General features: G+C 46.9%; 1 protein-coding gene across 2 annotated transcripts in view; it reads right to left on the bottom strand.

The window, feature by feature from the left end:
- Window positions 1-7,294, bottom strand: part of USP31 (ubiquitin specific peptidase 31) — a 77,118-nt gene extending 69,824 nt beyond the window's left edge. For both annotated transcript variants that reach the window (XM_060120061.1, XM_060120062.1), the window contains exon 1: window positions 6,527-7,294. In XM_060120061.1, coding sequence (XP_059976044.1) covers window positions 6,527-7,150 — 624 coding nt within the window. In that variant the 5' untranslated portion in view covers window positions 7,151-7,294. The remainder of the gene's footprint in view (window positions 1-6,526) is intronic.
- Window positions 7,295-12,389: the final 5,095 nt, after the last annotated feature.

The following is a 12,389-nucleotide window of genomic DNA, read 5'->3' as shown; positions in this document are numbered from 1 at the left end:
CCTCTCCCCTAAACTAGTCCCTTTATACACAATAATTGCTCCGTAAATGTGGTTTAAGTCAGCAAACATGAGTCTATAATTGTCCCGTGTATTTTTATTCCCCAACTAGTCCTCTTCAATGCTTTTCTTGCACTTTCTCATGAGTCCCCTTTACCACCTGATAAGAAGCTGCACACATCAGGCGGACATGTCTGGAAAGTGAGACATACATGTTTAAGAAGAGTGGAGGATAGGCATACCTAGAGGAACAAAACTGACCTAAGTGAAAGAAAATAAGTTTGAAAACTGAAGAATAGGGCAGTCACTTGAAAGAGGAAGCACGTGTCAGCGGCGAAGCCCTAGCATGCAGCATGGATGGGTCAGAGTCTTATCCTACACAGGATTTTGCTGGGCAGTCTGGTGAGGTGCATCAACAGTGTAAATGCACGTTCCCTCTGACTCAGCAACGCCACAGCTAAGACCCACTCCTTAGAAAAGGAGACTGGATATATGTTGAAGGATTGGCTATAATGGTTAAAAATTTTATACAACCAAAACACCCATCAGTGGGCTTCTATACAACTGTTAAAAAGAATGAGGTGGACTTGGATGTATTAACAAAAAACAATGAAAACTATGGCTACCCGTGATATATTTTCAAGTCCAGTATAGGGGCATAAGGGAAAGCAAGTTACAGAACTCTATGGAGAGTATAAGCCCATCAATGTAAAAGATGTGTTTACATATGCATTTAAATGGTCTGAAAGGATAATTTTTTAAGGAAGTCTTCCCAAAAGTGCCTAAGTCTCAGGAGCAACAGCACATATATAAAGCTAGCTGCAGCTGACCTTATTTTCACTACGATTTAGCACCGCAAACTTAGAGGAAAAAAAATGCTACATGTTTCAATTCATCACGTCCACCCTCCCTATTTATGTTTTATGTTGAGACCTGTCGCTTCAGTGGTTGTGCTGATAAGACGACCTCAGAACCAAGGCTCAGTGCATGCATCGGCATCGCGGGGGGTGGTCAGAACTCTGGTTCTGCTCCCTCAGCCTCTAGCCAGCAGGTGAACTTAGTTTCCTCATCCAGAAAGGCTGAGGACCACTCGCATCTCACCCACGTCTCCTTCCAAGTCTAAAATTTGATGATTCTCTCACCGCCCTTCTCCTTCAAAGATGTGGAACTTCACTAAAACAGAACTGACAGCATTTGACAGACGAGAACAGACCAGGAGGAGACATACTTTCAATTTAATACCATCACAAATCTGAATGTGACCAACACAATTTCTTTTTTTTTTTCCTATTTTTCAAATTAATTTGAGGGACACCCTAAAATCAGATCACTTCTTGGGAACCACTGTGAAATGTCAATGTAGTAAACAGCTTCACACAAACGAGGAAAACTTTTATCATAGGTCTGCAGCATAAAATCAGAGCTCCCCAGCATGAGTCCATGACAAAGTAAGGTGTGAAACTGAGCCAGCGGAAGCCCCTGATTGCTAGCTTGTCTGCCACTATTCATTTACACACATATACTCCCTTTGTAACCCAAGAACTCTCACTAATAAATAAGCACCACCAGGCACCAAAGTTCAAGGAAAAACATGTGGGAGAGAAAATTTGATTCATCAATTACTTTTTGTTTTCCTGCAAATTTGAAAGGAGTCCCCACATTTCTTTTATCAGTAGATGACTCTATTCTAGTTGTTCTTTGGAAGCACAGTTTGAAAACTGCTGCTATAAAACCTATCTTTGTTACTTGAAAGATGACCTTCCATCTTTCACTTGCTGCAAAAGGGCACCGAGTACTAGAAATCAGAAAGCATCTGTAGGAACCTGGAGCACTCAAGCTAGCATCCTATTAAAGTTACGACAATAGGCTTATTTCCTCTTAAAGCAGCATATTGAGCATTCAGGTTTCAAAATGATTTACTTACTGTCATAGTTTTACTAAGACAGTGATCCAAGGATCCTGCCAGTAAAGTCCAACCTTTACTCTAGTGCTGCAGCAAACACAGCGAAGAAAAAGTAACAAGATAACCACTAAAGGCTGGGTAAGTACGGAAAACTTGCACTAAGGAAGTTCAAAACATTCCTCCAACAGTTTCTTAACCTCAGCACTACTGACATTTGGGGCTGGATAATCCTTTTTGAGGGATACTGTCCTGCATGTTGTATGACACTTAGCCCCAAACCTGGAGTCTCCCCACTAGTTGCCAGCAGCACCCCACCCCAGTTGTAACACCCAAGTATGTGTCTCCAGACATCACCAAATGTCCCCATAAGTGAGGGGGTAGGGGAGGCAAAAGTGCCCTGGTTGACAACCACTACTTTATCAGCAGGAGAAAAAGGACTGCACAAAAAAAGCAAAAGATATAAGCGGCAGCTAGAGAAGTTTCTTAAAGCTTACCAAGATTGGACCAGTCAACTTCTTTCATTCTGGAAAATGAAAATCCAACCATAACAACCATCTAGCTCATCCAAAACCAAAAATCCATTTACCTGGCAAGCTCCTAAAGCTGAAATCAATGTGGTTAGAATCCGAATTGAAAATCTTACAAACAAAATTGTTAGGAACTTAAAGAAGTTTCAGGACGATAAAAGTACATGCAAAGACATACTAAGTGCTTTTCGAGACCTCAAGGCAAATTATCTCAAGATGGCAAATTGGTTTTATCTCCTCTGCCAACTGGTAGTGGCTGCCTGGAGCCCAGAATTCAACAGGATTCTGAGGCTGAATGTGAGCTCAAGAAGAGTAGAAAAGAGTATCTGCCTCAAATATCAATGTGTGCCACCAGCAGGTGAGGGGGGCGTGGTGACTGGTGTGCCCGCATCCTCTTGCTTGGTGCTTCAACTTCCTTTGTGGCTCACAGGCAGGCACAGTGTCTTCCCCCACGTGAGAGTGCCTGGCACATGGTAGGCGAAGCACTTTGGTGGGCTGCCTACAAGGCAATCCCCTCCTTTACTCATCTCTTCTATTAAGGCAGGAAAACCCAAATACCACCTTCCTGCCTCCGTGGCAACTGGGGTGGTCAAGTGACATGATTATAGTTAATGAGATGTCAGTAGAAGCCTGTTGAGGGGGCTTCTGGAAGAACTTTTATTTCCCTAATGACTTCCTGGATTGACTGGGTAGAAAACCCTGAGGTGACAAACATTAAGGACAAAAGGTCACTGATAGCTAAGGACAACAGAATGGAAACACAGAATGGTATGGGTCCTAGCTGGGCCCATAAAGCCACTGCACCACCTTAGAACCACCTACCTCCAGACTTCTTACAGGTGAGTTAATTCAACATCTTTATTGCTTAAGGCACCATCGTTAGGGCTTCTTCTTTCTGGTGCTGAAGGCATTCCTAACTGACTGAATAAACCTTCAACAGAGGGAGGTGACTGAATGAATGCAAAGTGAAATCTACTAACGGTTCAGAAGATTACATTTTTTAAAAACAAGGCCTCAGGGTAGGGGTGGTGGTGTGATGAATTGGGAGATTGGGATTGACATATATACACTAATATGTATAAAATGGGTAACTAATAAGAACCTGCTGTATAAAAAAATAAATAAAATAAAATTCAGAAAAAAAAAACAAGGCCTCTAAGAATCTGTTCAACTTTGCCAAAGCATGCTTTTCTAGAATTATTGACCCAATTCTGTTACAGCTTTTTAATTGATAAAAAAGTAAACACAATCTCTTAAAAAGCAATGGAAGTGTTCACATACAAAAATGCTGTAGAAATTGATTTTCACATTTTGGAAAAGAATGGAAAACCAAACTTAAAACAGTAGGCTGTGACCTTGAAAAGTCTGCAACTGCTGTGGCTACCTGCAGGCACAGATAGACAAAAAGAAAAAGACCGATAGTATCTGGCTGGCTGCCATTCCCTCCTACTTTCTTATTTTGAGATCTCTGACATGAATCTCTTTTTTTCCAGTCCCTATCCCAGTCAAGTATTTCCATTCAAATTTCCAAGATCAAACAACAACCATTTTTTTTCTTTTTGAGAAAAACAGGGTAGAACATAAATAAATATAAATAACATGTAAGTAAAATGTATTTAATGGAGAGGAGTGGACCTTGGCAGTGTTGTTCCTCAGTAAGACAGTAGGTCCTCAACCAAGCTGATTCCCTTAGATAGCTGACCAATTTACATTTTAATCAAATCATTTACTCATACTTAAATAAGTGTATTTTAGAAAGAAACTTCATAGCACCAATGGAATGACAGTACCATTTGCCATAAATAGAAGACAGGGCTTCCCTGGTCGCGCAGCGGTTAAGAATCCGCCTGCCAATGCAAAGGGTTCGAGCCCTGGTCCAGGAAGATCCCACATGCTGCAGAGCAATTAAGCCCATGCGCCACAACTACTGAGCCTGCACTCTAGAGCCCGCGAGCCACAACTACTGAGCCTGCGTGCCACAAGTACTGAAGCCCATGCAACTAGAGCCTGTGCTCCACAACGAGAAACCCGCGCACCACAACAAAGAGTAGCCCCTGCTCGCCGCAACTAGAGAAAGCCCGCACGCAGCAACGAAGACCCAACGCAGCCAAAAATAAATAAATTTATTTTAAAAAAGACAAATGTAAAGACAAATCCAATGAAGACATAACCTTATTAAATTCTAGCTACTGTTGCCTATTCAGATCTCTAAACTTTAAGCTTATTCACTATTTTTTTCAAAAAAGGGGCTTCCCTTGTGGCACAGTGGTTAAGAATCTGCCTGCCAATGCAAGGGACACGGGTTCGAGCCCTGGCCCGGGAAGATCCCACATGCCACGGAGCAACTAAACCTGTGCGCCACAACTACTGAGCCTGCGCTCAAGAGCCCGCGAGCCACAACTACTGAGCCTGCGTGCTGCAACTACTGAAGCCTGTGCGCCTACAGCCCATGCTCCACAACAAGAGAAGCCACTGCAATGGGAAGCCCGCGCACAGCAACGAAGAGTAGCCTCCACTTGCCGCAACTAGAGAAAGCCCGCGCACAGCCGGGACAACCCAACACAGCCCAAAAATACATAAATAAAATAAATAAACAAATTTAAATAAAAAAGGTGGGGGAGTGAGCAAGAGGTGTTAAAGACAAGCTAACCACCAAGCTGAGACTTTCTCTTGGGCATGATCAGGACAGGAAGAGAACAGAAAAGGAATTAACTTTCTTATTGTGTGATTTCATTCTATTTAGTTCTATTTATATCCATTTCCCACCTAAAAGTATCCCTTATACAATCCCAAATCATCTTCCCCTTATTGCTTAGAGTAAGAGCCCATTTCCTTGTACTACAGCCTAAATTTATGATCCTACACCACCTGGCCCCAGCCCACCACTCACACTCCGCTCTCAGTGCGCAGGCACTCACAACAAGGACCCAAGGCCACATCTAGCCCACTGCCTGTTTCTGTATGGCCTATGAGCTACGAATGATTTGGAGAGATGAATACTTGTAATCAATTTGACAACAGGGAACATTAATTTTGAACTCCAATTAAGTTAAACGTTGTACTCTCCAAAAAAAGAGTCCCATGCTTCCCATTAGTAGACCTGTATTACAAAATATTGTACTCAATTACTATAACATTTTTATTTTAGGCAATAAAAAATGTGTAGAAATGTGTCTTTTCTTGTTATATACGTATCTACATAATATCCTCGGGTTTGCATCTTGACCAGCAGAGCCTAAAACATTTGCTATGCAGCCCTTTACAGAAAGAATTTGCCCATCCCGGAGCTACAATGCGGGTCAAGTACACCAGGCTCTTTCCCGTCTCAAGGTGTCCACACTTGCCTTACGCCTGGGGACCGCTTTCCCCTGAGCTCCTCAAGGCTGGTCTTCCCTGTGGTTACTCAAGTCTCAGAACATCACCTCCTCCGAGAAGTCACGCTAACCCATGTAACATACCCTGCCAGCACATCAGTCACATCACCAGGTGTTACTTCCTTCAAACCACTGTCTGGTACCACCTCTTTAATTTGTTAAAAGTTTTTAATACTAAAAATAATAATGGCAGCAAATACTCATAGCACTGCACACAATGGAAGCATTTTACATACCAGGCTGAATGCTATAAAAGTGCCAATCTGTAAGTCAGAACGGTCAACAGTGGGTAACTTCACAGGGTTCAACCCAACATATCAACTTGTTAGCAGCTCACAACCACCTATGAGGTAGGTACCAGATGAGGAAATTGTGGCACAGAGAGGTAGAGTAACCTGCCCGAGGTCACACCGCTAGTAAGTGGCAGAACAAGGATTTGAACCCAAGCTCAACACTCCCACCCCCAAGAATGTAAGTTCCAGGATGGCAGACAGTCTTGCCCACTGTCCCATCCCTCCCCTGAGCCCATCAAAGGGCCCGCCACGTACCAAGCCCTTACAAATGCGCGATGCATGAATGAGTGAAGGACTGTCCCTCGCAATCAGCGCCATCTGCCCGGACTCGCGGCCCGCTCCTCTTTCCTTAGGCAACCAGAGCATCAGTCCTCCAGCCGCGACGGAAGCGGGGAAGGAAGCTCTGGGCAGGCGGGTGCCCCAGGGGCTCACCTTGAAGTCGCGGCTGTGCTGCGGGGTGTACTCCAGGGTCCAGAGGGCCCGCACCAGGTGCGCCAGCTGCTCGGTGACCTCACCGTGGCCCTGCGCGCCGCGCCCCGCGGGCTGCTCGGGGTCAGGCGAGGGCTCGGGCCGCCCCGCCCGGTACTGGCCGAGCGCCAGGTACTCGGCGAAGAGCTCGGTGTTGCTGAGGCACTGAAGCGTGGCGTTCATGAAGCACGTGTTGCCGTGGTTCCGGAGCCCCGCCACCCCGGGCACCGGCTCCGCGGCGCAGGCGGGCGGCGCGGGCGAGGCGGGCGGCGGCGGGCACGGCGGCGGCGTGGGCGCGGCCGTGGGCCCGGGCGGGAAGCAGCTGCGGAGGCCGCCGCGATCCGGGGCGGCGCCCTCGGAGCTAAGGTGCGAGAGCGTGGACAGCGTCTTGAGGACGCGGCTCATGAAGCTACCCACCGAGCGCGCCGACGAGGGCGAGGAGGGCGCGGCCGGCCCGGGGCCCCCAGCGCCGCCGCCGCCGCCGCCCGCGCGGCCGCTCCGGAACAGCCGCTTGCTGAAGGAGCGCTTCTCCTTCCCGCCCGCTGCCGCCGCCGGCGGCCCGGGCCCGGGCGCCGTTACCTTGGACATGGCGGTGGCCGCCGACGCTCATCACCGCGTCCGCCCGCCCGGCCCGCGTCCCCGCCACGGCCGCCGCCGCATCCCGCCGCGCCGCGCCTCACCGGGACGGGGGTCTCGACGCCCCACACACCTCAGAGCGCCGCGGAGCCAGCAAGCGAGCCGCGGCCGGCGGGGCGGGCGGGAGCGCGCGAGATCCGCCCAGCTGGGCCGCTCACGTGACCCGCCTCCCAGCGCCCCCGCCCCGCGCTGAAGCCGCCACGGCCGCCATGTTGACTCCGGGAACGGAGCTGCCTCCCCAGCCAGACGCGATGACTGGCGGCTCCGGGCGCGGTACTGCTCCGTGAAGCCCGAGGGAGGCCATGTCTAGTGTGGTCAAGGTCCAGGCGCCGCGGGGTAGCGCTGGGCTAGCGCTGGGCTAGCGTTGGGTGGTGGACGCCCCGGGGTGGGACTCCGTCTTGACTGATCTGATGGTGGAGGCCTTGGGAAAGTGCAGGAATCAGGACGCCCCCTTACCATACTCTGGAAGAGGTGATGGACATGGCCCTGACCGATCCTGGGCAAGCCAGCCCCGCCAGGCTCCCGAGGGACCCCGACGGTCTACTTGCCCACTCGAACGCCATCGCAGAGCCTGGCACGTTTCGGCCAGGCTTGTCTTCCAGGCGGCACTTTGGGGTCGCGGTGAAACTATATTATCAGAATACCTTCCTTTTCAGACCCCCCTGAGCTCTACCATCATTCATTCATTCATTCAACAGTTACTGTTAGTGCCAAGCACGGTCCTAGACGCTAGGAGTACGACGAAGTGTGAAACTAACAGGGTTTCTCCGTGCTCTCTTGTTAGTGGATGCTGATAATAGCTGCCGTTACAAGCATTGCGCTAAGCAGGCAATCTCTCCTTCAGTCTTCCATTCAATTCCTTTGAGATTGGTAGACTCTTACCCATTTCAAACCCAAGTATGTTTCAAAGCCCCTAGAGTTGCCTTCTAAACAAAAGGTCACAGACCCACAAATATAGGTGGGTCCTATCAGGTGGTCCTATCAGCGAATGAAGAATTCTGGTGTTTCAATCATACTATTATTACTTTAAGTGACTTGACTTAGTGTTGCGGAGAATATAAGGAATGGCAAGGACTCCGGCAAATTGCAAATCAACATCCTTCTGAAGGGGGTGGCTGCCACTCAGCTCCAGCCAATTGTTCCCATGCAGAAATGAGGGCTCAGATCATCTGATTCTTTAAGAGAAGGTGGAAATCCTATTTTTAAATGTTGGTTCAATTAAAAAAGAAGAAAATAGTGCAAAAAAACCCCAAAAAAGTACATCTTTGTGCTGCCAGATCCACTGGTTTATGACCTCCTCTCTGTAGATTCTCCTCTTTGCTAACCCTTCGCCTGAGTCCTGGTTACTGCAGAACGGAGAAATCAGGGAAAGGAGAGCCTTTCCTCTTTCAAAACATAAATCCCACCTTACACCGTATTTCAAAGTAAATGGCTTTTGCCTCTGACCTCCCACCCCGCAGTAAGCAGGACCCTTATGCTGACACCCAGTGGATTCTTTGCACTAGTCCCCAAATCACCTTGCAGACGTGTTTAAATTTTTTCAAACATGAAATTGTGGCGGAGGAAGGGACAAGAAAAGGAAGAGCTTTTGGTGAAATTTCAAGCAGTTTGACAACATTTTATCACAATATCAGCCATTATGCTGAAAGTTTGTTTGTTTGCTTGCTTGCTTGTTTCTATTATATGGGAAGGGTCTTGGGGCTGTGGGCTCTCTCTGTAGATTTCAATCTAACTTGGGAGTTAGCCCCCAAGCTTTGCTTCCCTATGCTGACTTTATTTATTTGTTTATTTATTTTAGCACTTCTCCATTTTGGACTCATGTCCATAGCACCAATCACACTTGCTCAAAATCCGCAAAAGACTGTCAGCTCTTAAGGCAGAGATTAGCTCTCTTTTGCTGACCATAGATGCCCAGCACTGACCATAGTTCTAATAAATGTTTGGTTGAATGAATAAACTGTCTTAGAAGGAAACTGAGCATAGCAACAGCTTTTCATCCCTCACGTCTTATGCCCTGAGCCTATCTCCAATTTCAGCCTCAGCTATAAACTGTGTAATTCATTGCCACCCACCACCCACCACACCCCCCACACACCCCCGCCACTTCAAAAGCCTGCTGTTTCTTTGCTTTTCTGCTTGAGGATTCTCCCTAACGCCAGGGAACTCACTAGGTGGAGTGGAATTAATAAGCCCCCTCCCCTAAGCAGGGGCAACCTTCAACCAGTGGGAAATATCAGCTGGTGGAAAAACATCCCAGCCTCCCATCCTTTGGATGGACAACTGTGAGGTGCATCCAACAGAGTTCTTCACAGAGTCTCCAGCAAGACTGAGCCCCAGTTGCCCTCCATAGTAACCAGTTCAATAATGCACCCTTTTCTAGATCTCTTTACTTCCCTGTCTCAGTCTTCCTACTCCCTCAGTCCTGCTTCCGGGATCACCTCCCAAACAGACTATCTGCACCCAGGTCTTTGTCTCAGGCTCTGATCTAAGGAGAACCCAAACTGAGATATTGAGTCACTTTAATTAGAACTGGGGAATTCAAACCCAAGACAGATCTGGAATTGGTTGAGATGGGGTTTTCTTTTTTTTTTTTTTTTATCACTTTTTTTTAAAAGGAATTTTGCCTTTTTTTTTTTATGGCTGTGTTGGCTCTTAGTTTCTGTGCGAGGGCTTTCTCTAGTTGCGGCAAGTGGGGGCCACTCCTCATCGCGGTGCGCGGGCCTCTCACTATCGCGGCCTCTCGTTGCGGAGCACAGGCTCCAGACGGCGCAGGCTCAGTAATTGTGGCTCACAGGGCTAGTTGCTCCGCGGCATGTGGGATCCTCCCAGACCGGGGCATGAACCCGTGTCCCCTGCATCGGCAGGCAGACTCCCAACCACTGCGCCACCAGGGAAGCCCGAGATGGGGTTTTCTTTTAGCTGCTGCAAACAATCCTTGGCCTTGTCCACCAATGCACCTTGTCCACTTGACTGTCCTGACAGCTGCTTTCCAGAACATCATTCCTTCCTTTACATGCATGCCTGGCAGACAGTGGGTATTAACAAGAGTTCTTTTTTTTTAATTTATAAAACGGAGAGTGGTCAAAGACCAGTGGAAATTTACCACCCTGCTCCTCTTCTTTATACTGGAGCCTTAGGCAAAATATGACCACATTGCCTGGGCCCTCCTTTCCATTTTCCTCACTTGTCCGAGCCAGCTACTCAGCATCCCATGGCTATCATGTGCTTTGAAGAAATTAGGGCACCTTAGCACCTCCTTAGCACCACCACACAGCGGGGGCAAACTATGGTTCACCACACCCCTTTGAACTTTGCCCCCTCCCCTAGCCCAGTACCACCTAGTTGTCACTCCCACCTTTTCCCACCAACATGTAGCTGAAATCCAAAATGTAGTTGCTATAGTTCAGCAGTAATTGGAGGCTGGTTTCCTTGGTCACCAGAGTCCAGTAAAATACAGTTCTCTCTGATGTTACTCACGTGGGAGTGTCCTCCAATCACTGCTTCTAGTCCAGCATTATGGAATGTCTTGTTCTTCCCCCATACCCTCATGCAATTTGATCCAGACCCATGGGCCTTTGCTCAAGATGTATTCTGTATGCCAAACACCTTTCCCTGGGCCTCTTCATTTACACAAGTGCTCCCCATCCTTAGAGTCTTATCTTAGGTGTCACCTGCTCCAGGAGGTGTCCCTTCTGCAGGCTCTCTTGGCATTAGTCTCAGTCATGACACTAATTTTACCATATTGGAAGTCAGCTTACAATCTGTCACTTGCCCTAAGGTATAGACTTCAACCCAACAGAGTCTCCTCTTACCCATTACTGGATAATTAGTAAGGTAGCCATTGTATAGCATATTGATTATTTGGCAGCAGTATATCTAAACAACATCTGAACTCCTTAATGAGACATATGAACCCTCTTCCAAATCTGGCCCCTTTTACCATTCCACTCCAGGCTTATTGGTCCCCAAAGGGCTCCAAAGCCATCCTATCCCAGCTTGACCAGAATAGGCTTGGAAAAGAATTCCTAGTTGGAGCACTCAGATGGTCCTTCTTTAAGACCCACCCCAAACAACATTCTATAGTAAATCTTCCACTCTCTATACCCACCCCTTACCCCCAAACTAGGGAAACAACAAATTAGAAACAACAGTGCAGTGAGTAGTGTTGTGATCTAAATTTGGTCCATCCCTGCAACTATCTACTTAAGCTGACACCTTGGGCCAAAGGGTATGCAAATTTCATATTTTGACACCTAGTATGTCAAGCTCACCTCCAGAAAGGTTTTATCCTGTCAACAATGAATGGGGTGTGCACATTACCCAAACCCTAGACAGTACTGAGTTTTTCAGTCTTTTTCACATTGGCAAATTCAATGAAAAAAATGATGGCGTATTAATGTACTTTTATCTGTAGGAGTGAAGTTGAACAACATGTTCTGGTCTTCTACCATCCAACATCTAAACAGACTTCCTTTTTGAAGAGGATACCAAATTAGACAGGACAATTCAAACTCCATTATGAAAACTGAGCAGGGGATGGGGAGAAAGTATTTGCCTTCCCACCCCTGGAAGCTAGAGCCCAGGAAGATCACCTAAGAAAGACCAGTCAGGTGCTCCCACCTGAACCTTGGCTCTGGATGTATAGATACAAGCTTAGTTGGAGATAATTAGTGAATCTAGTGGCTCTATATTCAGCAGAAGGTCCAGTGGTGGCAGTGCCAATGATGGAGGCAGTGAGTGTCCAGCTGGCTGCTCTAGTGGCAAGTTCTTACTGGTGTCTGCCTACCTACGTTTCTGTCCAAGCCTGTTTCTCCAGCTCTGTTTATTCTGCAAGCTAACCTAATAGGCTTCCTATACATTGCTTTATTGCTGAAACTAACTAGTGTCAGTTTCCATTGTTTGCAATCAAGAAAACGACTAATAATGCCTTTTAGTTAGCAATTTGTATTTTTGCTGCTGTGATTTACCTGTACACATCATTTGCCTATTTTTTCTTTGGTGTGTTCCTTTTATAAATGTTGATCAGTAAAAGTACTTTGTATATGAGTTATTCCTTGGTCTATGCAATTTCATTTGGTTATTTACCTTTCACCATATTTGCAGTATCTTTATATCAAATAGAGAATTTAAATTATTTTATATAGTCAGATTGATCAATTTTTTTCTATAAAGATTTCTTTCTTTCTTTCTT

The sequence above is a fragment of the Mesoplodon densirostris genome, chromosome 16 (assembly GCF_025265405.1).
Source record: "Mesoplodon densirostris isolate mMesDen1 chromosome 16, mMesDen1 primary haplotype, whole genome shotgun sequence".
Lineage (NCBI taxonomy): Eukaryota > Metazoa > Chordata > Mammalia > Artiodactyla > Ziphiidae > Mesoplodon > Mesoplodon densirostris.
Note: the sequence above shows the minus strand (reverse complement) of the source record. Positions and strands in the feature narration are given on the sequence as shown.